At 41.2% G+C, this 27,439-nt stretch overlaps 1 protein-coding gene across 2 annotated transcripts in view; it reads right to left on the reverse strand.

Moving 5' to 3' along the window:
* Positions 1 to 16,215, reverse strand: part of RORA (RAR related orphan receptor A) — a 381,362-nt gene extending 365,147 nt beyond the window's left edge. The window contains exon 1 of one of the 2 annotated variants that reach the window (XM_054214151.1): positions 16,018 to 16,215. In XM_054214151.1, coding sequence (XP_054070126.1) covers positions 16,018 to 16,189 — 172 coding nt within the window. In that variant the 5' untranslated portion in view covers positions 16,190 to 16,215. The remainder of the gene's footprint in view (positions 1 to 16,017) is intronic. The other variant, XM_054214149.1, reaches the window with a different exon arrangement.
* Positions 16,216 to 27,439: the final 11,224 nt, after the last annotated feature.

The raw sequence follows: 27,439 nt of genomic DNA on the forward strand, positions 1-27,439 counted from the left end.
CTTGCATTAGCGAGATTCAAACAGAAAGAAGAGCAGAAGCTTCCCTAGTCTCTTGGGATGGAGTACAATCTACTTCAAAAGGTCAATGTGTATATATTGAGGAGGTAAGGAAATAGAATTTCAAAAGATATTTCTACCCCTAAAATGGGAATTTTAATTCAGGACATTAGTGATCTCAGGGAAGATGCAAAAATTAGAGACTCAACAAAAACCTAAACTATTTTTAATAGCTGAATATAAAAAAGGTCTTCAATATAACTGACAAAATCATGATGAATCAAGTAGCTGAAAAATCAATTGACATAAGAGTGATGGGAATTAACAGAGAGTCACTACGTTAACAGGATTTGAGCAATGCCTCAATGCGAGGTCTTCATACTAAGATCATTTTTTTTTTGTTGTTATTTGGGCTGGTTTCTGGAAGAAAAGCTCTAATTCAAACCTACTGCTGAATTTGATCTCTGTTTGAAATATGTGGTGCACCATGCACAGTGCAATATTCAATTATGTTAATTGCTGCTTTGGGTTTTGATATGAGGGAAGCCCAACGGCCTACTGATGGTCGGATTCCACCTCTTCTCCAGCTTCTGAAGGGTACACAAACCTGTCCTCTCAAGGCAGAGAGCTGGCATTATCGCTGTTCCGAATTTGTCTATCTGAGCTCAGTTCAGAACCAGGAAAGATGCAGCAGAAACATGTACAGTTTTGTTTTGATATTTTTACCAGTTCTCTTATACTCTTGAGGGAATATTTTCAGCTTGGTTCTCCCAGAAGAACTTCAGCATTAGGTCTCTGACAGAGAATCCATCTGTGCCAATTGCTGCAAGGAAATATGCCCCTCTTCTTTTGTTAGAGGATACTTTCTCCCTTCTCACCAAATGTGTACAGATGTCACATCCAGAATATGCCATTCCAAATGTACTGATAACAGCATATCGCCAGATTTTCCCAATACAAGAGAAGATCCATAAGGGGCCTATCATTTTTTCTTTGGTTCTCTCTTCCCTATGCTAGCACATTTCTGAATTTTACTAGTTACTTCTTTTGTCAAAGTACTTTGACTGGTTGCAGTCAGACCCCTTTTTACTCTGAAGTCTGCCAAACAGAGGTTTCTCCAGTGCTCCCTGAACACAGGAACCGAAAAGCAGGTCTCAGCAGGCTTGTTTCTCTGGCTAAAACCAATGGCAGTGACCTATCATCTCTTTGCTGGAAAGTTCACTTTAAAACAGCTTCGGACTTTAACTACCAATCAGCCTTCCTTGCCAATTTGAACAATTACTTGCCTCAGCAGCATACCATTGATAAAAAGCTGAAAGGATGACTAACAATATTTTGGATATCTCCAGTTCCTGAAAGATAAAACTTGCCCTTAATCCTTCTCTGTAACACAACCACATATTAGCAACCTGAAGTTACATAACGGACTGTATGTCCATTCTTTTCACATCCTGTATCTGAAACTCCACATTAAACAGTCTTTGATGGTTGGTATCAGCTTACGTTGAGCGAACACTTGCATTTGAAGCTCAGGGCCTGCAGCAGCATTTGATGTGGCCATCAAACCAGAGCTCTCCCAATGCCCTTTCGTCCCCTAGTGCTGCCGAGCTGTGAGATACTCACTCCTGCTAATATCTGCTCCTGGCTATAAAATATCAGGCACAGTCACACAGCGACTGTGGTCACCTCACACGACGACTGAACTTGGCGAGGAGGGTGTGGAAGAGAAATAGGTGTTTTTTCCCCTGTGTCCAAAGGAGGAGGTAGCTCTAGAGAAGGAGTTTTAAAGCCAAATCAGCCCTTTCAATTTCTGAGTACAGATTTGATCAGGTAGACTAAACCACATGAAACACTGCTACCAAGGAATTCAAACAGAGTCTGCGTTTGTTGCTCTTATGCTATCCTGCAAGCCTTTTCCCCCTTGATAACTCAACGGCCACAGTGAGAACTCTTAACTGAATTAACATCTTGCAGTGTAAAAAGTATACAGTCCAAATGTTTCAGAGCGCTGTCCCACTCTTGACCACAGTAACTCTGTGGACACCTGTATCCAGACAAACAAATGTGATATTCCAGAAAGCACATCAGATCTGCACTACATCCTTCCAGTTTCACCATGTGAAGTTTTAAACAAATTTGAAGGAACAAACACCTTCCCATTTGGAATATTCATGAGCAGATTTCACCAGCTATAGAAAAGAAACTTATAACTGCATCTGTGCCATTGAAAGGAATTTATTTTTCTTCCAAATTGTCCTTAAAGAAAATGTGAAGAGGCTACTTATTATGGCCACACCTTGAATAACGTGGTTTTATGCTGTATTAGAAGCCTCTCCACAGTGCTAGAAGCCTACCTTGTTCTGCAAAACCGAATGATTGCTGTATTACTATTAACTACACATTAGAAGACAAATTGCAAATAAAAGTGTAACCTCTAAAAGACTTACTCTGCTTAGTCCTTATAAAGGCTGGTGAAAGTAATGCAGAACAGCTTCATGATATGATTTAAATCTAAAGTATGTTTTAAATTTAAATTACCTTATTTAAGGGTATTAAAAATTTCAAATGCCTTAATTTTAAAATAGCTTAATTATTCCCTATTATGGTCTTGGTTTACGTCTATAGCTTTTTTTCCTCAGTAATGTCCAGCAGTTATGGGCCGCTCTGCTTAAAACAAGACACATTGGAAAAATATGAAAAAGAAATGCAAATCAAAAGCAAAGTGTTTACAGAAAAAACATTACATTGAAAACAGTAATGTAGAAATATTTACTTTTCTGGAGAAATATCACATAGAAATGTCAGCATTACACAAAAACTTCAACTGCTTACATTTACACTTAAAATGTGGTTGCAATAGTCAGACACTACATGAGACAGACTAAAAACAAATTTCTCTGTGCTGGTCTGGTCAAGACATGCTGAAAGAAATGCTCACAACAGGAAAGAATTTATACCAGAAGAAAGAATACTGCTTCCCACCACCACCGTTTATCTATTTCCTATGAAGTTTTAACACATAACATACTATAAAATCTTTTTGTAGAACACCACAGAACCGTAGCGTACAGATTGCAGGGGATCTGAAGTCCATCATATAAACTAAACCATGTAATTCCACTGACCAGTAGCGGTATAATTGCTGCTTGGTAAGGGCTAACCAGAGAGAGATCCCTACAATCTCCTGAAGATTGTGAAGCACTGTCTATACAGCAGAGCCTCTGCTAACACAACTATGACAAAAAACATTGCCCTCCTCCCCAGTCCCCACTATCTCCGGCATGAGAATCTATAGCTTGACAGAGGACCATTTTTAAGAAAAAGAAATTATGCTGGCATTGCCACACTCTTCCCCCAAACACACAATAAACTGATAAATGCTCCCTTCTGCTGGCATAGCTGCCTCCACACCAGTGGTTTAGACTGCAGTATCAGTGATAGAGGGTGGATTTTTCATTTCCTGCACCAACAAAACACACGGGTCTCACAAAAGAGAGCTCATCTCACAAAAGGACACCTAGAGCAGATGCTGGAGAACAAGTAGGAAAACAGTTTAGGAACAGCTGCCGTCTCCTCCTCCAACACTGACAGAGGGAAAAATGCCACTCTTCTGCCTACCCCTTCCTTCTGCAGGACGTAAATGCCTCAACAGTCAAACCATGAAGTACCTTCTATGGCACTGCAACGCCTGGTGCTGCTCACTTACCTCACTTACTCCACAGACAGGGAAATAACACGTCAACTCTCTTGCAGCTCCTGCCTTTTTCTGTCCTCGTGATTTGAAACTCAACGCATCTCAGCCTAAATCTCCATACAGTGTAGTCCATAAGCATTCCATGACTTCTCAACCCTGATCACAATCTGAAGAGGCCCCAAGGGGCAGCATTACTGATGCAGCAATATACAATCTTGTTTCTTATTTCCATGTAGGGAAATAATAGAAATTAGTAAGAAATGTCCAGAAATCGGAACCGAGTCCAGAAAAAGTGGAATGCTCACTCTGACATCATACCATTACTCTGTCCCCTCCCAAATACATATTACAATAACGTGATGTCTTAATGAAGCTATTGCTCAAACACAGGTAAGATACTCTTTTTATCTTAAGCACATGTCGTGTCTGCAACAATTTCATGATAACTTCAGACTTATGTGACAAATACCACACAGGTAGAAGAGTAGTTATCATATAAAGTGTCTTGGAACATTATGACAATAAGATTAGAGTAAGTTGTTAGAAATAAAATACTGCTGTAACTAAAATATATTCTACCTATAAGGGAGGAGGGACTAATACACAAGACAGGAATTCAAGAGACAGAGTAACATGAATCCTGAATTTCACGCATACCTCTGCAAAGCCATCACTTGACTACTTTTTAAAGCAATTTCTCTTACAAACAAAGAAGAGCTGGAGTAGCCTCTAATATGATGGTTAGTGCTTTTCAGAACAGCCCAAAATCTGTCCCAGGACCACCTACCAGAAAGTAAACATAGCCCTTTAGTCACTCACAAGGTTTTGAAGGAACTGTACAGCTGCCTAGGAAATTAATTTCAAAAGAAAACAACAACAAAAGATATCTTAGTAGAAACTACCAATCCCAAGCTCTTCCCCTCGATTTAAGGCACCAGGTAAAACAATATAAACCTTTTCAAGGGAAGCTTGGAACTTATCTCACCATTTAGGTTACAAAATGTATTTGCTTCATAAAGCCTCCTCACAGCACCCCACTGTTAGATCACAACTTTTTTTTCTTTCCTTTTTTTTTTTTAATTTTTTTAAAATATTTGCACTGTTCCTGAACCATAAAAACAGGCTTTCATTTTAATCTGCTTAACACACTGTGGGAAAGGGCTTCTAATTTCACAGCACTGAGATAAGACAAATAATTCATATAACACATTAGCACAACATCTATGGCGAAAGCATTTAGTCAGAGCTCATTGGAAACAATAGGGTGCTGAAGCAAATCTGTGAGAGGCAACTGTTTGAGACCCCACCATGCTCTAAAATACATTTTATTACATTCCATAGTAAAGACAAGATCACAGAATATTAATGTATGAATTGTCCAGAGGCAATAAGGCAGTAAATTCCCCTCCCCTCAATAGACACCGTAGCTTCCCTCACTACTCCGGTCCTTTTCTAAATGTTTTTTTATTTTTTTTTTCAGGCCATTCTCCAAATCAGTCATCTTTCCTTTGTGCCTTTTCACTACACTTCTTCCTTAAGTGCCACGTCTTTCTTTCACTGTTCATTACCCAAAACTACCCTGCTCCCCCTTTGGCTTCATTTACTTCCTTTCTGGGTTTGTTTTTACATTTTCTATTGCTGCCTTTCCAGAGCTGAGTTTGCTTCCAGTGTGCATTCTGCTGTGTGCAGAGAAAAGCAATGCAACAAAATATTTTCAGTATATTGGCACGAGTCCCTACCTAGCCACTTGTGATCATTTGCTCTCAAATCCCTAAAGACATTTTGCTTTGAACCTCTGCTGTGGAAAAGAAAAGAAAGGGTACGTGGAAGAAATTCAGAGGAGACTTGCCAATTGCCAAGATCTGTGACAAGCCATTTCTACAGTCTCTAAACTGGGCTGAAAACAACAGGAAGGTGGACTTGGGAATGCCAGTCAGCCATTTCAGCACACGGCTAGAGCAGAGAAGCCCAACACTAGGATGACTAAATACGGCCTGCTAAATGGAAGCTCCTGGCTCTCCGAAAGCCTAGCTGCTCTGCTGGTCCTGGCTTCCTCCAGAATCTTTTGTCCTCGTTCCCTCTAAGGTGAATGTTGTATGGGGGAGCGTTCTTTGGAGAACTGAAACCGGAGATTTTAGTGAGAGAACTCCTTGAGCCTCTTTCTAAGAGATGCAAGCACTGCTGTGGAAAGTTAATGACTAGCTAAAATTTTGGAAGGCTTTTGTTTCCCTTTTAAAAAAAAAAAAAAAAATCTTCCCTTGTTCTTTTGCATAGCCTTAAATATTACACTCCTAGTCACACTAGAGCATCTCTGGGACACTGCTGACTTGGCATGGTAATTTCAGTGGGGTATTATGGTCAAAAAAATTAACAACTGCAACTTCTCACAGACTAGAGAGAGGAATCTCTAGAAAGAGGTGAAGTGATATAGTGTAATTTACCCAGAAAACAAAAAAAGGGAAAAGAATTCAGTTATGGTTAAATCCTGTAAGAAGCAGCCAAAACAGGCTTTGACAAATAGCCAAAATCTAAAGAGATAAATACCAATAAGCCAGCTCACTTCAACAGTCAGCTTTCTAGATTTTCTGCAGGTAAGCCCTACAATTTGTTACCCTTTCCGTCCCTTCTTTTCTCCATTAGGAAACAGAAAAGACTTTTGGATTTTTATAAGCATAGAGCTAGGATTTCAGCAATTACGAAATAAAGTTTCTAGTGATCTCTAGCAAACACATTTCATATACAGTGACAGACAAGCGCAACTTGGGTTCCATATACGAGGAAATTCTTCCTCATCTCCTAACAGCTGTTTGAAGTAAGGATATAAATTCTTCTCCAGCAATGGAGCTGCAGCATGGTCCTGCAAGCAAAATTATAGCAGGGTAACAATATATCTGCCAAAGTAATTACAACTCCTCACCCAGCCCTACCTACCCTGAAAACAACAGTTACCTTTTTTCCCCAAAGTAATTTTCATCAGTATTAGAATTTTGCATTTTTCTTAAACAATTTCACAGTGGAGTTCTTGATTACTAGCAGTCCTCCCTTGATCTTTACTACACATACACCCATAGCTCTGTGCAGCAGAGTAGTATCACTGACATCAACAGAATCATCCACGATGCTTAGTATTAAACACACATATAAACCGTCACAGGATCAAGTCTTCTACCAGTAGAGCAGAACTCTTCTAATAACCAAGGGCAGCTTTCATGCTGCTAATGTATGACTGACCTTAATCTGATCTCTTGCACATCCATGGTCATGAAAATCAGATTACTTCAGTTTTTAAAAATACACCTGATTTTATCAGAAAATAATATACTTTTACAAATGTCAAGAGTGTTGAATGGTAATGAAATCTGTAGAAATGACCTACCGCTTTGGTTTTTTTGAAGACTCTCAAAGTGTAAAGACTGGCTGGCCATTGACAGATGGGCAAAAATGCTTAGAGACTGAAAGTACAACGCCACTACATATCTCTTCATCCATTATTCTTCCAAGCATCAACCCTGTAAAGAGTTGCTTCTGTGCTTTTGCTAACAGACTTACTTTTACATGTATTATCTCAGAAACACTATGACTCAACTTCAGATGTTAATTGTTCAGAGTATGTTTCATTAGAATTTTTTTAAAGCCTGTCTGTAACAACCCAGGCAGTAAAGGACCCTTCCTAACTTCTACAAAACAAATGACTAACAAAACTTCTCTTGAAGATTATACAAATGAAGTATGACGCAGATAGAGAATAGGTTTTTGGTATGCCCTAGTTTCCTTTGAGATTGGTTTCATTTTATTTTATTTTTTAATATACACAGGATTTAGAAGATGCTTTATGCTGACAGTTTTTGACTTCAAGTATTAACAAAAGCTGTATTTTAGTCTGTCTTATCAAATTTCAAGACTTCTTTCAACAAAATAGTTTAAACCTTACCTTTCTGCCCCTAGTTAACAGATGTAACGCAGCACAGCCCTCTAACTCATTTACATTTGGTAAAAACTTTGGCAAAGTCATCTACCAGTTCATAAAAAAGGCATTTTTTCCCCCACCTCTGCTTTTGAAGAGAAACTATGAGGGGAAATCCTGCTTTAAAGTATTCTCACACTTGCACGACAGGAAGAAAATAAAACCGATAATCTGTATTTCACAAGCCTTGGCCTTGGTTTTATCCTTGACTGTATCTAACAGAGCTTGCTTCAGTGCCAAAACAGTCAAGTCAAGCTCTACTAATACATAAATTAAGTCTTCTCCATGGTGTCTACAGTTTTGCATATCTATGTATTTCAGAAGTGTATGGCATACACTTCTACATAGCTATGGAAAAAAATTCCCCTCATATGTGAGAAGTTGGCAATGCTATTGGATGCATACTTGATAGTACTTCATGCCAAATGGTCTACCTCTGGTTTTTGATTTTTTTTTTCATTTTGTATTCTTTCAGCCATGTTTTCAAAGCCAGCTGCAGCCTTCTTGGCCATATATTCACCGTTCTTCAAACAAACCAGCTCTTTGGACAAGCATGCCCTTTTTAAGGATTTTTATGTGAATAATAATAAAAAGGGGGGGGGGCGCTTTCTGTTCAACCCCCTTCTGGGAGTTGAGTTTTCATTTCCATCGCTGCTGTATATTAAACACTTTCAATGCATTTGAACATTTGCAGAACTAAAGCACACAGACATATTGTCAATTAATGCTGTAAATATCCCACAGTCTGTACAAAATGAAACATTTAAAAAGAATAGCAGCACCACAGTTTTTCACTCCGTGATCACTACACCTGCCTCATTAATCTCATGTACCCATGTGAGGTAAATACATAGTACAACTACAAACTAAAAAAATCAATAAAACCTTTAAAAAGGTTTAATTTGATTCTACAAGGGAGGTTATCGTAATCCAACTCTGCTTTCTCACATTCTGCTAGCAATTTCTCCCAGCTCAGTTTCAACTGCTAACTTTGTTCTCCATCTCGCTATCTATCATGCTGTTATAATGCCAGCTCAAATGCTGTTTGTAACAGCACAGCAATTTCTCAGAAGTTGCCAGCTTCATAGCGTGTTCCTTTAGAAGTGCATGGAAATTATTAGATTAAATTACAAATGAAAGACTCTACAGTTGGTCATGATTACCAGAACATTTTATGTACATTCACTTGATCATGAATTTTAACTTTTGTTCCTTTACAGATCTTCTGTTTATATTCTGTTTTGCTAGATTACATGGGAAGTGAAATTGAAGACGACTGGGAAAGAGCTATATATTTTTCCCCATACTCCCCAATATCCTCAAAGGAAACCACTGTGACACCCACCTTCCCCATTCTCTACTGGCTTAGTGTTAACAGATCCCCTACAACCATTTTTAAAACCTCTGTTAATGTAAGCACATTTCACGTACAGCAGTGCAACTCACTATTTTAAAAAGCCAACTGTACAGGAATCTGCTTTACAAAGCAAGACCTGCAACATCCCAGTTGTCCCCCCCGCCCCGGTTTGTAAGATTTCACGTACCAGCATGGGACCAAACAATTAATACATCTAGAAATACCTGAAGAGAACATAGATCATACCACAACTGGTGATCACAACAGGGTAAGCAGCAGGATCTTTGATTATCTCACTGCTGGGGGTATCATTTTCAGGAAGATATTTCAAACCAATTTCTTGACCGTACACTGCCACTGAAAATATCTAGTAATTTTCTACAGGAATAGAGCTGTTCGACCCAATTCCAATGCAGATAATTATATTATCTGTACCTAAAATCCCTCTGAGTGTTTCAATCAGGTACGGTATTCTTCACTTTCTGTTCTGATCTGCTTAGCACGGCTGAGCACCATTAAACAGCTGTCAGATTCCACACAAGAAGTGGCTGGATTTCAGTAATAAGCAAAATGGTTCCCGATAGTGTTTAAAACACCTGGGGATCCTTCCAAATGAACGGTGCAATGAGGCTAGACTGTAAGATTAAACTGCTGTAGAATAAGCCCCATGATTTCTTCATAAAAGTACACGCCCTAATACATTTAGTCTCTGAAGAGCTCAGTTGTTGCCGAGAATGAACCATACCTAGATGAGACTTCAGATAAGAATATGAAGAACCTTTACATTCAAGAAATTAGACAATTAACTCCTCGTGACACACAGCCCAAGCTATTCTCCTGCTTCTATCAGCACAGACCATCTACAACAGATATGGTGAAGTGCTAAACCGTGAGTCAGAGAACAGGGCTCAGTACGTTAGTTCAGTTATCACAAAATACAATACCAGCCTCTTCTTCATTTTCAGTCCAAGGAGATTTTATAAACAGCATTTAAAGAGGCAAGCAAGCAAACAAACTGATTGTGGACACAGTTAGAAGTGAGAAGAGGCTTTCTAATCATCAGAACAGCAAAGCTGTAGAAGAGCCTCCTATTAGAGCACTGGGGCCAAAAAAGCTAACAACTCTTAAAATGAAGTTCGATCTGTTTGTGACACAAATTGTGTAACATGGATCTAGTGACGTTAGAGGATTTAGACTCCGCTCTGCAGGGCCCTCCTCTATGTATCTGTAAGAATCTGCACAGGTGGGGAGGCATGGATTGTCTGTCTGCCAGCCGTGGGTACATATAATCTTAAAACTAACAGCTCTGTAAAATACGTTTCCAGAAGCGATTATCCAGGCTACAAAGAGTGCCTCAGCAATAGGTGAAACATAAGATAACTGAAAAAAGAATGAGAGGAAGAGAAAAATAAGACAGCGGAAATCTGCATATGACGCATGGAAGCTTCCACACATCCAAAAGTTTCTCCAACACCTTACCCGTAGCAACTTCCTCTTCTACCAAAGCTACAGAAATTCAGAAAACTACAGAATCTCCCTGGTGAGCTCAGGTGACAGAGAAGAAAAAAAAACTCAGCTCCATTTGAGAAGCAGCTACTGATCCCCCCCACAACATCCTGTCCCAAGGAACTGAGATGACAGGAAGTCTTTGATGGTGCAGGTGCCTGTAGCTAAAAGGTCTAGGATGGACAGACAGCTGAGAAGGTCACAATTGCCTCGCAGTACAGAAATGGAAGGCCCTAAGCCGAGCGTATTGTTCTGTTCTGACAGGTCCCCGTAAACTATCTGTGCCCAGCATTCCCCTTTCCCTTCCCCTGCCTTACACAACCACACGACACCAGCTACTGCTGCCTCCGACGACAGCCCCTTTGCTTCGCGTTTAGAAGCAAGGAAGCACGGAGTCTGTGAACAATCCTTAAGCTACACAGCAGCCAGACTTGCCAGGGCATTTAGATAATCCCACAATTTTAATATTTTTATTTATTTACACCCGTTCCTACAACTGTGTCACTGAGAACACGCTCTTACAAATATTTCAGCTAAGAATGGATCATCTGTTCATGAATTAACTTCAAAAGTAATATAGATACCACAGTAATTTAAAACTGGGTTGGGTTTTCTCCCCTTCTCTTTTTCACTGGGATAGCTCTCAGATTAAATCCACTGAGATCAATTGAGTCCTTCCAGATTTTCCCCCGCACAAATTTTTGTAGCTTAGAAAACAAATACTAGAAGAAAAAAAACAAAACTAAAATTAGAAAAAAAAAAATCAGACAATTTCCCAAATCTGAAATTGCCCTTTCCATTCAAATGCAGTGCTATACCCAAAACCGAAATTGTCACACAGCCTGTTAATCTCCATTACAAAACACATTCTTTATTTAGTAAAATTACAGCATTTGGTTGAATGATAACGGTATTTACATACTGGTTTATGAGCTCCTGAGATGTTTCTCAAGCAAATAAAATAAGAGAATAGGTTACGGTTTATTGAAATAAGAGAACGGCATTGTTCCTAAGAGAACAACATACTGCTGCTATTATTGCTCCTATGCTACAAACATTTAAAACAATGTTGTCCTTTAAAGGATTCATAGCACATATCATTTACCAAAATAGGACTAAATCAGTGGTGCATGCAGAATAGCCCTCAATGATGACAACGGCAACCCATAGACTCTACAGAAAACATCCAAATTTATAAAATTCCAAGAGTCCTTCTGAAAACAAAATACAAAATTTTGTACCGTGACTACACTCCATGGAATAGTCTAAATCCAGAAATGGAGAAAATCTAGCAATAAAGGATTTTTTTAAAGAAAGGAACACCACAAATCTACTGATGTCACTGTTAATGATGTCACATCTCTACATGCGGAGCATCACCCAAATTAAAACAAAACACAAAAAGCAAGCCCCACCAAACTATCAGTAGAGAAAGGATCAGGCTGAATAGATGACACGATAATAAATACCAAAGTCTTCTGGAAAATAGCAAAATACTCTCAGTACCTCAACAGAAAGAAAGAATGAACAAGTACCTACATAGCTACAGCTTTCTATTATTAAATACAAAGCATCATAAAAATATTTACATATACAGCATCTTCTAATGATGTAAGAGCTGCCTTTCAATTTTTTTCAGCAAGACATTCTCTCTTGATTGACTTACCACTGAGACCAAGAGCTCGGTTCCAAAAAAACACAGCATTTTTTATCAGATTAAAAAGCTTTTTATATACTTTTCATTTTTAATGAGACAATAGTTCTCTATTAAAATATAGTTTATTCAATTACGAGTACTTCTAAGGGGACTAGTAGAACATTAAGCCTTAGACTGCAGCATGGGGAGAACTCCATGGATGTCAAAGCCTGCAAAGTGAAATGAATGGCACTTAACAGTCTCAGTTCAGGGCCAGAGCTGGTGAGTGAAGCATTCCTTCTACGAACCATGGCACACCACAAACCCTTGTTGCAGAACACACACGGACTGAAATTCAACCTGCTGGACAGGGACTATCTTAGGAAAATCTTAACAGTTAGCGCCAGCAGTAAAAATATCCTTTTGGGGGAAAATCAGGCTTTTTCTCCATCTCCTGCTTTTTCCACGTATGGTGTCAATTTTCTAACAATCAGTTTTGATATCAGAATGCAGGTAATTTTCTGAAACCTACAGGGAGGCATGTATGCTCCCATATACTAAATAAATCCTCCATTTGAAATGTGCTTTTGATAACTCCTAAATTTATGTTTTCACTTAAGTGTTCTACACAGCAACACAAACAGCATAACCTTAGCAAAATGAAAATCAAGTTACGTAAGGATCTGGCACTCCAAACATGTATGTGTATCAAGGACCAGGGTATTTTGAAATGCTAGCATTATAATAGCTAAAGCTTCACTTGAGAATTTATTCCACAGCAAACTTTGCCCACTTCATCAACAGCCCTTTCGTCAATTTTGTTTTCTTCATTCCCTATGTAAACTGGTTATTATAAACTCTGATGTATCAAAACAGCTTTGCAGCAGGTGCAGCTATGAAAATAAAGGATACGAAACTAGTATTTCTAGTGTTTTAAAAGGTTTGCTAAGTCAAACAATAAGGATTTTTATATTTAGTAAGGTGTGCCTGTGTACATATATCTAAGTATATATCTGTATCACTCCTCCATACAGATTTGATGAGTCCAGCTCTGCCAGTTTACAGCACATTGAAGAATCACAACCCAAACAGGTAAATTCTTGAGCTCGATGCACAGCTGAACATATAAGCTTATAAGGTAGCTGTTCTAAAAATAATTTCACCTATACTGGTCACACATCAAGGTCATGCTGTTGCCACAAGAAATAAAGGACCGTATATTAAATAAAAAAAAAATTTAAAAAGGGCAAGAAATCACATTCTATTTCAATAGCTTTAAAAAGAAAAGGTACAAGTCTATAGGGACACCTAACACCTAATCCATCAAGTCCTGGTTTCAAGGAGGCCAAAACGTTAATGTTGTCGTGTTTTGCTGCACAGTTCTGTATCTTCAGGTTTTAACTATTAGAAAGGCATAATCAGCTGGTATGTAGCGTGTAGGTCAGTTTACTTCCAATACGCTAATTTATGCAACATTAGTACATAATGCCAGCTCCAATTCTCTTACTGTTTGCACTCTAGGAGTAGACTTGTATTTTCTGCCAACTCCATTACATCATCCGAAAAAACCCAAACATCATTTTTTTTCCCCCAAATCCCTGCCACTCTCCTCCTCCTCCTTCTCCCTTCCGAAGCCCTTCCGACCCACACGCCAGCTCCTGCCCTAAGCTTTATTTCCCTTGGAAGCCTGCGGAGCGGCGGCCGGGGAGAGCTGTCGCTATTGTGTGGCGGGGGGATGCCTCCTCCATCACTGACCTTCGCGTTGTCGCTCGGGCTGTTACATAACCCGGTGCCCGCCTGCGTGCGGCGAGTGCGAGCCCGGGCGACTGTCGCCCTGTGCCTGCCTTGTCCCCGGCCCCCTCCCCTCCCCTGTCTAATCCCGGGGGAGGAGGGACATGTGGGTCAGCAGGTTAGCAGTACCAAAGCCTAAACAAATTCGGGACCGCGAATTCCCAGCCCCCCTCCCCGCCCTCCCTTTCCCTTTTCGCATCCGTAGAGAACCGACAGCCGAGCGTTACGTAATTTATGGGACCCCAAAGTTGCCCCCTCCCCACGCCCGCCGGCCCAGCGCCATCTGCCCGCGCCGCCGGAGCCCTCGGCCGGGAGAGCCCGGGGCGGGGGGTCGGGGGCGTTGTGTAACACCCGCGAACTACGGCCGCTCCGCAAACATCCAGAGAACTCCCCGACAAATTAAGGAAATTTTCTCCAGTGTTTCTGATTAACCTCGTTACATAAGGCGCTTGCATTCCAAATCCACTCTCGCAAGCTCTAAATATACCCCGCGCAGCCAAAAGCTCCCTGCACACACGCCCGCGGCCACCCGGCCTCCTCCGGCCAAGCCCGCTCCTCCTCGCCTCGGCATCCGCCTAACTGCGCGCTCCCTGCTCGCAAATCGCCTCTAATTAAATGTTTCGGCGTGTGTCATCTCGATGGCTTTTACTGTACGCGGATTCCCTGAGTGGGAAGCTGCCTGGGAAGGGGGGGTGTGGCCAAAAGGGGAAAAATACTGTAAAACACAAGCCAACACATGATCAGCCATATTCCAACCTACAACCAAAAATCCCTCCGTCCGAGGAGAGATGGTCTCCCCGCCGCCGCCGGCCGGGCATCGCCGCCCCAGCCCCGCCGGCGGCCGCCGAGGGGGCTGCCGCTCCCGCCGGGCACGCACTTTTCTCCGCCCGTCATTTCTGTCAACAGCCGTGTGCATTATTACAGAGCGTTATTTAATTAATTTTTTACCCATCACCGAGTGATTTTACCAAGCAAAGCCTCTCTAGCGCGCTCCCCCCCACCCCCCCTTCCCCGCCTTGTAGGAGCAACGCTTCATAAATTATTTACAAGTAATTAAAGCGGCAGCCTCCTCCCTCTCTCGCACGTCTCGGCAAACTCCGGCGGTGTTTGAAGCCGGCGCCCCTCACCCTGCCGGCGGCGGGAGCCGGGGCGAGCGCGCCCTGCCCGCTCCGCTCCCCTCGGCGGCTGCCCGCTGCCCGCCCGCCGCCGGGGCGGCTCGGGCACCACCGACCTGACGCCAAACTTCAACATTCCCCCCCCGCCACGAGCACCTTCAGAGCTGACCCGCACGACTAAAAGACACAACCTGAGGCAGGAGAGGGCTTGACAGTTCGCGACGGGAAAAAGGGGGGGGCTCGTTTGTTTGTTTGCAGCGTTTTATTCGGAGGCCGGAGGGGGAGCGAAGGAGAATCCACGGGAGCAGAGACCCTCTGCAAAGTTGTGCACCTTCAAGAAACAACAGCAGCTACGAGATGATCCGCCCCGCGAGGAAATCATTTTTAAGATACACTTAAATGAATTAAGGGAAAACAGCACGCAAGAGAGTGAATAAGTCACCCGCAAACCGCAAATCTGCCGTTTAATCACAGATCCCCCATTCACAACAAGCCACAGCACACCAGTTGAGAACTGTCAAAAGGAGACAGACGAGGGGGAGAAGAAAGGGGGGGCAGGAAGGACACTGCAGCTTTAAAAGTTTGTTCCCTTGAATCCCAATACTCCTGCTGTTGCTTTATATATTTATAAAATTATGTAATTTCAGGGGCACAGTACCCATCCGGATACCACAGGCAATAAGCGACAGAGACAGGAAAGCACCAAACACCGCTCGATATTTTCATTGCATTTGTCCCTCCTCCTGCAGCAATTAAAAGAAGCTATAAAAGTTTGCAAGGTTTTGCAGGGGGGAGAAGCGTGGCTTGTTTGCGTGCGCGGCTTCAACGAGCACGAGCGATAAACCAGGGGATTAAATTGCTGCATTTCCCCCTTCTCTCTTACCCCCCTCTTCCTATTCCCACCCACCCCCCGATCCCACTCCCCCGGCCCCCTCCCCCTTCCCCAAGTCTCCCTACCTCTGCTGCTGCTGCTGCTGGAGTAGCTCTGCCTGCGGACGGGAGCCGGCGCATCGCTTTTCCGGGCAGGCTCCAGGTTCACCGGGGTGTCCCTGGCGCCGGCGGCCGCCTCGGAGACGCTGCTGCCCGGCTCACTGGCTGCTGGATCGGGGGCTGCCGGAGCGGACTCCATGTTTTTCCCAATGTAGATCGCTTGGAGATGGCGAGCTCCTACACTCCCTCTATCTTCTGTTTCCAGCGCAACTCTATGGTAGGAAAGCAGAAGGGAGAGAGCGAGCGTGATCCAGATGGGATGTGAGCTTGCCTGGCTGTGACCACAAGCAGCGCTAGCGAGAGCTGCACACCCCCCCGCCCCCGCACCCCCCGCGCTCCGCCGCCAGCCGCGCACCCCGCATCGCCGCCCTCCGGCGCGGCCCCGGGGCGCGGGCCCCGGCCGGACACCGCGGCGACGGGACGGGACGGGACGGGACGGGCGGGCGACCGCGGGGGCGGCGGGCGAGGCGCCTCAAGGCCGCCGGAGCCCCTGCAGCCCCCGAGCGGGGCCGGGGGAAGAGAAGGTGCCGCCGGCGCCCAGGGGGGCGGGAAGACCTCCGTCGGGGCTGGGACCCACGGCTCGACGCGTCCAACAAGGTCGCCGGGCCCAGGAGGAGCTCCCATCTCCAGCCCCGGCACGGGTGGGAAGAGCCGCTAAACTGGGCTGTCTTTTCGCCCATGACTGTTTCAGCTGAGGCTGCATCAGAAGATGCCAGCTGTATTAAGTGTCTCAAGATGCACACGTTTAGCAGCCGTTCAGGCGGAGAAGGCAACATTTCAGACAATACCCCTCTTTCAATGAGGTATGCGTTCACGTAGGACAGAAGGTGTAAAGCTCCAGATCTGGGCTGACTTCTGCAAGCACTCTTGTGCAGTTCATAGTCTCAGGAACGGCCAGCTCCTTGTCCATTACCCAATTTTAAAATAAAGTAACAGCTGCCACAAACAGCGTGCTGAAGAACACATCCCTCTTGTATAACAGAGGCCATGTTACACGCAGCCCTACTGCCTCCTGCACAGAAGGTGCTAAAGCCGTCTGCTTTGGCTGTTCTGACTGGAAGCATGGCCGGACTGAGCAGACCATGATGTTGGTACTAAGAGCAGTACAAGCTTTTTCCAAATGGTACTGGGTCATGTGCAAGCAGCTGATATGCCACCTTCTGCCGACCTGGACTGCTGTTACAAGCTTTCAACACTGCTGGTGCTAGTACCTGATGAAACTCGTAGGTAAACCCCAGACAAATCCACATTTCGAAGCCTAATCACCAGTATTGCACTGCTCTGTCACAAATGGTGGCTGCTCACCAACAGATGTGAAATGTACCATGGGTCTTATTTGCCCCAGGATCTTGTCCACAAATTGGATTACATCTTGCACTGCTGATAGTTCTTCTAGTGGAAAAGTAGAGTCTTGTATCAGTTGTATCTTCAGGAGGTCCTGAAGTTCCAGTTACCCGTGTCTGGAAAAAAGCCACGATAGTTCTCATTACCTGTTGGCAGAGACTGCAGAAGATAGAGTAGCATTAAGAATGATTCTGCATTTTTTTTTCAGAGTGCAAATAAATTTGAGGGGGTCAGAGCTGGACTCATAGACCTTGTTCATTGCGTAAGGCAGTGCTTGTTCTGGAGAATTAAGTACTCAGTTACAGCAGGCCTGGAAGCCCTGGGGTACGGACACTAAAGGCTACAGTGTTTTTCAAGAGTGACAAGTGAAACCATCTCAAGCCTGATGGAGCTGTTCCTAGACAGCAGACTGGGAGTGCAAGCGAGTGAAAATGGAAGAGGGAGACGGGGGTACAGTTTGCTCCCAGTGCCTTCTCTTGAGGCCGTGGGGAGCGTCCCGCCATCACCCTGTAACACCTGCTGGCACCAGGTCTTCTGGCCAGAATCTGGCCAGACAGGCCCAGAGTCTTCTGGCCAGAATCTGCAGAGGGCAGTGAGGTGGTCCTTCTCTGATGCAAGTTTGGTGGATTAGAGCTGCAGTTTCCTGCAAACCCTCTCCCTTTACTTTTCGCTAATTGGCAGCCTCCAAATAGAAGCAAGAATTATGTGAGCTGTGGAAACTGAACTGCCTGTTATCCTGCGAGAAAGCTTATCCCTCCCTCTTCAGATCAGGGTTTAAGCAGGCTGACCAGGCAGTGTGTGTTGGGAAACTTGCCCGGCTAATAAAAAAAGGGCTTCATTCCTCAAAGCTGCCAGACCACTGCCTTTCACCAGCGCTGGGAACAATCAGACTACTTGCCACAGTAAGGATTATTCACGTGAGTGTTTTGCAGGACTGCTTTTAGTATTGCGGATACTTCAAATTATCAGAGAGAGTGTGGGGTGTTTTTTTCTCTTCTTTTATTTGTTAAAGGCTGCTGAGATTTAGTACACCTACCTTAGCTACACAATTGTCACTTAATCTATCTTACCCCCTATTTTCTAAAACTAAACAGTTTTTCAATTTACTTTCTTGAAAGAGAGGGAAACACTGAAAGCTACGACAGGACAACATAGAGTAGAGCTTTGTTTTTCAAAAGAAATTGGGGGTGGGGAGGAATAACAAAGGAATAAACCCAAGTGCCTAGAACATCTGAATCAATAGAGAAGAAAAATTCATTTTATGGTGTTTAACAACATCTCTCTCAAGTCACTAGCAAGAAGAACCAGCCAAAGCAGGACAGACTTGTAGCACGTTTGTAGAGTCAACAGTCTAAGGGTTTTTGTAGCATCTACACAAGCAATGAGACTTTTGCAATGCACTTTTGCAAAAAGAAAGGATGCCCAAAAACCCTAAAAGCACCATGAGAAAAAGAATAGGGTGAGCTTTATATAACAGAGGAAAACCATCATGACTTTTGTCAAGCTGCCTTTCTATGAAGCTGCTCTGCCGAGACATTTCTCGGGCACAGAAAAGGTCTTCCTCATTCTTCTGTCTTTTATTTCTAGCTTCCAACCCATACCAAAATGGTTCATTAACTTTGATCACTAAGCTTGTTTAAACAAGTGAGGTGGCATTATCAGCGAAGACAGGTATGCTGAGAAACTTGAGGAGAAATGTTTTGTTGGATTAAAAAGGGCTTTAGAAGTTGCTGCAGATGTTACCTGCAACAGAACCTATCATAAGTAACAGTAATGGGGAAAAAAAAAGGGCAAGTATCACCAAACAGATTTTGTTGATTCCATGTATATACAAAAATAAATAATTTTTAAAATTTTAATTAACAAATAATCACACGAACCTTGTGTGATCCCAGAGTAGACAAGATATTAAGATCATACGGATACTTTTTCGGAGCACCGACACAGTGACGGAGTATGTGGCAGAAAAGCTGTAAAGCACACAACCATCAGACAGCACAGAAAGCACACTCTCGTGTGGGACAGGCACACGGTACACAGCCCACACACACAGGGAAGAAAAATCGGAGTTCACAATAGATTAGTACAACACCATTTTGCCATAGCGTTCATGGTCCATTAATATGAAAGCATATTTTGAATTTAAGGTAGTCAATAATGGCCGTCCACAAGCACAACCAGCACAGCTGTTGAAATACCCCATTTTAAAAAAAAAAGCCAAAGTACATTCCTGCCCCAGGGAGTACATGATAGCCCGCGTTGCCTTCTGTGGATACGGGCTACAGTGAGCTCTGGCTACGCCATGCACCTGTCAAAGGGGACTGTCAAACCTTCCTAGGAAGCTTTGTTATCTCCAATCTAGCAGTTGTAGAGAACATATTGCTGTAGAGCAATGAAGGCAAAGCTTGGAAAATACCTCACAAAAAGAACCAGTGAGATATTTTGGTGCTGGTGGCATTTCATGTCTTAGGTGTTCCCTTGTGGCATTCCCCCAAATGCTTGCAGTTACAGCTCCTTCTCCTGTACAAGAAGTTGCCAGGCCTAAGGTGCATTTGCTTCCATTGGACACATTCCCCTGCCCATGGTTTTGATGTCTTTGCAGGAAAAGAGAAAGCAAAAGATCATAGACTGAAGACATTCGGAAGAGTAAATTTCAGAGTCATGCAAAAAGTAGGACGTCTTCAGTGGAGTCAGCTAGTACAATTCTGATGTAATCATGCTTACAGACCAATCTTGGAAGAATTTAAGTCATATGCATCTATCCTTTGTAACCATATTCTGTGACATATCTTTTAGTGATTTACAAAACTTCAGTTAATTAAGTTTTACAGCAGGACAAGAAACTGCTTCCACTTGAAACACACACCTGAAAGCAACTGTCTCAAAGTTATGCACCCCATTAAGCTTCAGCAAAAACAGGCAGACTAGTAAACTACATGTATAGAACATGAACTAATTACTGAAGCTGAATATTTGGCAGTAATTAAGTTAAATACTACTTTAACAGCATTCTGTCTTATTCTAGATGAAAACAAAACAAGAAATAATAGGAGAGGAATAAGACAACTGTGCTAGAGGCACAGCTGGATGCAGTTTCAGTGGACCCTTTCCCACAGCCTTTATCTCTAAGCAAAGTGGAAAGCTCATCAAGCAGTTCATCTGGAATTTACACTCACAGATATAATTTTGTTTGTTTTAAAGACTGAGGAGCATTTGTTAACTAGCAAGCACAGCACAGATTCAGTGGAATCTCCCTTCTTCCTGCTGCAAACTCAGTGTAAACTGTGAGCTGCTTTTCATTGTTTGCTAAGCCTCTATTTCCACTTTCCTCTCCTGCCATTTGGATTCGTTCCTTACTGGATTTTCTGTTTCTGAAAGAAACCGAAGAAGTGGAGAAGCATACAACATATGAAGTAATGAATCCTTTGTGCTTATCTGTACAGCACTATGTCCACAATCGGCATCCCCCAATACAGAGTAAGCAGCAATAGCACAGGCCAGTTCCTAAGGATTCAATACTTCTTGTGAATGAATTAAGGCAAAAGGCCCAGAGATACCTGGGCTGAGATACTCTCGGCATGCTGTCTTTGCTGCTGTTTTCTTGCAGATGGTTAAAGAAAATTTACTGAATATTTTCCTTTAGCAAGATGAACACCTTTCTCACATTCCATACACTTGCAGACAACCTCTTCCTCCCACAAAGGTAAGCTAATTGAATTAGAGGAGCAATTCAGCCTGCCCATATTCTCTGAGAGCTGAAGGGAAACAGGGAAGAGAAAAATCTGATCCAGAGATACATTTTTCATCTCAAGAAAATGTAAGCTTTTTTAGTGAAGACCAGTAAATGAGACATCATTTCTGAAAGTCCAAAGTGGGGGTGGTTGTTTTCTAATTAACTCTTGCTTCAGTACCTTCTTAACTGTGTTTTTCCTCAATAGCTGTTCGCTCAAATACCACATTTATTATAGAATTCGTCTTTTATATCCAACTGATATCTCATACTTTCTGTGCAAAAAAGGTGTTTCTCTAGAAGCAGTGGCAGGTTAAAAGCAGGTTAAAGCAAGGAGAAAACATAGTTTCTTCCTTACGAAAAAAAATGTTACTATTGCCCAGATGATTGTTGTGCATATGCCATCATACATCTCTGTCATTCTCTCTGTGAATTCCATCAGTAACCCCTTTCAAAATACTTTACCCAAAAGAAACATTGCAAGTTATTTGGCTCACTGGCAAGATCCTAAAATATTAAAGTGCATTTGGAAAGCTAACTTTCACTTAAAATCATTAAGGACACCAAGCAAAAGCGTATCAGACTAGAATTTTGTTGATCCAACTCATCCTGAAAAAAAAAAGCTATAATTTACCTTGTATTACTGTGCATTAACATGTAGTTAATGAGATACTTTCTAGAAAGCGTCTAATGCATGCACAGGAGAACATAGTTAAACCAAAACACAAAGTTTCATATTTGCAGGAATCTAAAACATGGCCAAGTAATATTCTTTGCAAATAACTTTTCCTAAGTATCTAGAAAGAAAGATAACAAAAAATAATACCTGCATATCTGAGGTCTGAACAGCATACCCACGCTGACACTTAACTATAGTGAAGCATTCACACAAACCTGTTACACCACTGCCATGCTTTCCTTTTAACAGTCACAACGCAAAACAGTAGCGTACTTCACCTCACCATTAACTCACAACAATTTCTGATATCATACCTTCAGAAGGGCGGGGAAGTTACGATAGAAACTATCTGCCTTTCCCCACACTCCCTCACAACCCAGCCACCTAAGGAAGCTTCCCACCACCGCTTCAGAATGTTTTCTCAGGTATCCCATCGGAACAGCAAGGAGCCATGCCTGTACACCTTCCCATTTCCCTCCCTTTTCTCCAGGTCACAGAACTTCACCTTCTAGCTAGCTTAGAAATGCAAAAATTGCCTTCGTTGAACATATACCAAAAAATTACACTACCCATCAGTTTATTCAAACAGCCCAAATAAACAGCAGAGACATTACAGCTCAGATAAGCATTAAAACTGAATTATGCCAGAAAGGCAGAAGCGAAAGTTGCAATTTAATTTAAAATAATTAGTCAGGTTTTACATAATTTGAAGCCTCATTTGATTTATTTAAGCACTTTATCTAGTAAAATATTTTTATTTGCAGGAAAAGTGGAAAGCCATCTACTGCACGCAAAGGTCAATTAGCATGGCCAGCATTACAGAAAACATATATTTCCCTGTCTGCTTTACCTCTTTCAGAACTTAACGTTCCACAATAGAACACAAACCCCAAAACTTTGGTCATTGTTAGAGCTATCTTCAGGATCTATAAAGCACCAAAATCCAAAATAAGCTCTGCAACTTTTTTCATCTTTTTTTTTTTCCTGTGATGAAAAATAAGATGGAAAAATACCTTTTAATCAAACAAAATATTTAATTAGACCTGAAATTAAAAGATGCATTTTGCACCTTGATTTTTTAACTTGTTTAAAGTGAAGTTTAGATATGCTTCAAAGTAAAATATTTTCCTTTAAAAAAAAACCCCACAAACCACAAAAAAACCCACTTTTGAACGTGTTTAAAAAGGAACAAAGTCTTGCATATTTTCCAATTTCTTATTCAATTGAATAAATCAATCACAAAATAAAGTTCATTAAATTGACCCAAATATGGATTTTTCTATCCAAAATAAGCCACTCCATTTTGGATACTGTAAAGCTACCAATAGCTCTTTGGTAGCCTTTGTACAATCAACATTGCGATTCTCACACAATTTCAACTACAGAAGTACACACAGAATGTGAAGTAGGCTACTCAGTAATAGCATCAAGAGAGGCTCTTGGCATGTCTTAAACTAGGAGACGCAACCATCCTCAAAGCCATTTATATATCAACATGAAAAATTAGGTCTTACTGTAACATTAAAAATGGCTTTCACTCTCAGGTCTGTGGCTCTAGCACAAGTGCTGTGTCAGGCCATAAGAAACTCTCCCAAGACAAAGGCTCAGATGCCTGGCAAGCTATTTTCACATGTCATTTTGGCTGAACATCTTTCTTGTTCCATGGCTATGGATGAAATCCCCTCACAGGATGAATCTCAATGACCAACAGCTGCTCACGGCACTGCCCATCGCCATATTACCAAAAAATGAAAAGGCAATTTCTCTCACAACACTAAGACAATCTAACTAATCTAGAAACAAAAAAATAAAGAGCCTGTTACAGAATGATTTTCAAAACTTTCATCAATTAAGAGTCAATGATAATGCTGGAGGGAAGAAACACACATTGACATTCTGTGGTTAAGTCAAGGGAGAAAATGCAGAATAGGCATTCAGTCTAAAGAAAAATTATTTCAAGGGTGATTTTTCTTAATATTTTGTTTATTTGCAACCATCTTTTATTTAAAACAAACTGGACAGGGTTGTTAGCCAAATAGCTACTACCTTAAACTCTTTTGCCACAGGTTTTTTACATCTTGAATAATGCAAATTATATATCAGAACATCAGATTTCTCCCTTCTCATTCAAAGAACACAGAAAAATAGCAAATTTCAGCTTAAGTAAGCCTAGCAATGCAATATCCTAGCCCTCTATTTCTGAGGCTTTCCAAGCCTACAAGTGCAGTATCACCTGAGATAGGTATTTTTCTTCTTGAATGATGCTTTACTTCTGCTTAAAAGAAAGCTATTATTTTAAAGCAAAAACAGGCTATGGAAAATATCCTCACAGTTGTATTCAGACACGCTATATTCTCTCATTTAGAAAAATAATTGCCTTACAGGTTACATAGTCAAAATAGGAAGCTCTTTGCTATACAAAGTTTGTTTTAGTTGAGGGTTTGGATCTCGTGACTGGGAGTCTTCATGATAACCCACACAGTTATTTTGAAGTTTTAAGCAAAAATAAAACTGGCCATACCCCATAGATTCTTAGAGTACTCTATTTGAGCTTGTCACTTACAGCAATTTTTCTGCTTCTGTCTATCCTTACTAGCTTCCATAATGCATGGGATTCTTTCATAAATCACCTCAGTGATCCTTGTTGCTATTGTAGAAATTTAACCACCATTTGAACATAACATAAAACAGCAACCCAGGCAAAACTACTAATGATTAAAAATAAAAATCTATCCAGGTAAAACCCTAGGTGATGAATAACTAATATGAAAATAAATTTATATAAAACAGAACGTATTTTTTCCACATCCTTCATTAATATGTTACCCTACAGACACAGTAATGAAGTGTCCACAGGACTTTTCCCAGTTTCTTTTTGTGGTTTCCACCATGTTTCATCTCTGCAGGCCTGCCATTAGTCACCCAAAGTAATCAGCACAAATTTGCACTGGCAGCAGTACGCTTTTTCTCACCTTAGCATGATGGCAATCATTTGCCTCCAATTTAAATAGATTAAGCAAATAATTTAATATTTACAGCACTAGCTTTACAGTAATACAATTTTATTCTTCGAATTATCTATAATCTTTATAATACACTGACATTTTCCTGGTACATATACCAACAAAAACTACTGCTGTGCCTCCCCATCCACCAAGACTTACAGTTTTGCAAGACCTTTATAGTGATGTTCAATTATCCTAAGAACAGCAAGATCAGTGAATAATTTTCAAAGGAACAAAAGGTGGTTCATTTTGAAGTTCCTTACTAAAGTTTGTGGCTTTTCATAAATCAATACAATATGCAAAAACAATGCAGCAGCTCTACTTAAGAGTTTTTGATTGTCTGAACATAAAACTGAACTCATAACAAATACTAGTTTTAAATTCTCGTACCTTTTCCCCCCCCAGTGATGCAAAATTTTTCTGAGGGAAAATGTTTGCAATTGAGTTTAGATTTTGAGAGCCAAAAGATTTTTATTTCTCACCAAAAAAAATCTTAAATATTTTATATCTACTGTTCAGAATTGTTTTTCCATCATGAAATTTTAAGTCTTCCCCTCTTTCTATCCACACCTCAAAAAATGCCAAAATCTAACAAAACTAGAGGAAAGACATTTAAAAACCAAGAAACAATTAATATGGCTTATATCACAAGGGCTTCATGCCTCTCTACTTCAAGTGGACAAGTGGGAAGAAGCAGCACATAATGATCTTCCAAAAATGGATTGCATTAGCCAGTGCATCATTTCAGGCTCACAAACAAATCCAGGAGGGCAATTTCTTACTTTTGATTAAAAAGCCCTTACTACTTTTCCACCTCAGAATTTTCCAGTTACATTCAGGGATCTTGTGTTCTTTCATTTGGCACGCTGGGCCCCCGTCTGGTCAGCTGTGAGCTTATATTCCAACACCCCAAAAAAATTATTTTAGGCATGCTCTTTTCATTCGTTCTCGAAGTACAAGCTTCATGCGATATGAAGTTTATGTTCCTTCTAATCTGATCTCATAACTCTATTCCATGGGGACATCTTTATCAAGGAATAGATTCTTGGCCTAGGATGCTGGAATTAAAAATTCCTTACTAATTAATTTTTAGCTGGCACAAATCACAGTCTTTTTAAGTTCAGTAGCAACTGTAAGTCTATTCTCCTTGTTTAACCAGTTATAATTAAAGATAAATAAATAGCTCAGCTCTATTTTTTCCCCTAGATGAATGTACTGATTACCACAGTAGGTTTTTCTGCAGAACTTTGGTTTGTGGATGAGAGGTTTAAGAGTCCAACTCTCCAAATGCTTCCCCCTAAGAGTAAAGGGGACGGGAGGGGATAGTTCTGAAACCGATCATAAAATTTAAAAGCCCATAATTATTTTTAATACTGAAAGTTGGAATATTTGTTTAAATGACCATGCTTGCATATGCTTCTACAACCCTTTTATAAGCAAAATTGTGTGCCCTCTGGACTGCATACACAAACATGGCACAACCATACATTTGCTCACTATTTTCTGTATCACGTAGTGATACCTATACGACCCTTTTGGCTATGCACAATGAATAGAATGTATACCTCAGACTTTATGGGCAAGCACAACATCCAGAAAGAAAAAAAAAAAAAACACAAAACAAACCAACACATATTTATACTATCGAAAGATTATGTTTTTGGAGAAGTAAGGCTTGCAAAAGCATCCAGCTAACAAAGAGTGAAACTAGTCACATGCTTTACATGACACATGCTTAAACACTTTGCTGAACTAAGACCTCATAAATGCCAGGAATATGGTCTTTAATATTCCATATTTTAAAATGGACTATTAAACCACAGTATTTCTAAGTTATTGAAGCTTCCTTCTGAGAAGTACAAAAGCTTAAATTAAAATATAAGGTCTGTTACTTTTTTTTTCTTTTACATACCCCCTATTTTTAAAGCTTTGATTCAACTCAAGAAACTCAATGGTACCAAGATAGTTAGACAGTTGCACTTTATTTCACCTTGCTCTTTTTCCCCCAAAAAATATTATTTTTGCAATAGAACTATTTCACTGTTGGAAAACTGAACTGCCTTTTTTGATTGGTCACATGATACCACTTCTGTTCCCCTGACAGCATCTATGGAATTACCAAGAAGAGAGTTAGAAGAAGCCACAACAAAAATAATCCTTTATATTATCGTTGTGTTCATCCTGGAATATGATATATGTCCATATACATATGTATATATACACTGTGTAATCAGACGGTATGTACTTGGTGGTTTAGTTTCTGGACCATCAGGAACACAGAAGCAGCAGCTCAGAGGTTCAAAACAAGCCCCTTGCTGGAAATGTATGTGGATCATTTAATGCTTTCACTATTAGCTGTGAAGAAGCTTAATCCAAGTTACAGTACTTGTTTTGCCAGTACAGGGAAGTAAGAGATCAAAAGGACCACAAATAGTTAAATGATATCCCTCTGTTCTTGTCAGGCAGACTGACACAGATGCAGCAACCTGCCTGATCTTCTGAGGAAGTTAGACCAGGGAAATGGCAAGCCTCAGGGATGACAGAGCTGTTCATCACAGCCCTTCCACCACACTAAATCTTTTCTCCATCTCCTCTTCTCCTTTTGCTTTTCTCCATTTCTGCTGTTAAAAA

Source organism: Rissa tridactyla, chromosome 9 (genome assembly GCF_028500815.1).
Source record: "Rissa tridactyla isolate bRisTri1 chromosome 9, bRisTri1.patW.cur.20221130, whole genome shotgun sequence".
NCBI lineage: Eukaryota > Metazoa > Chordata > Aves > Charadriiformes > Laridae > Rissa > Rissa tridactyla.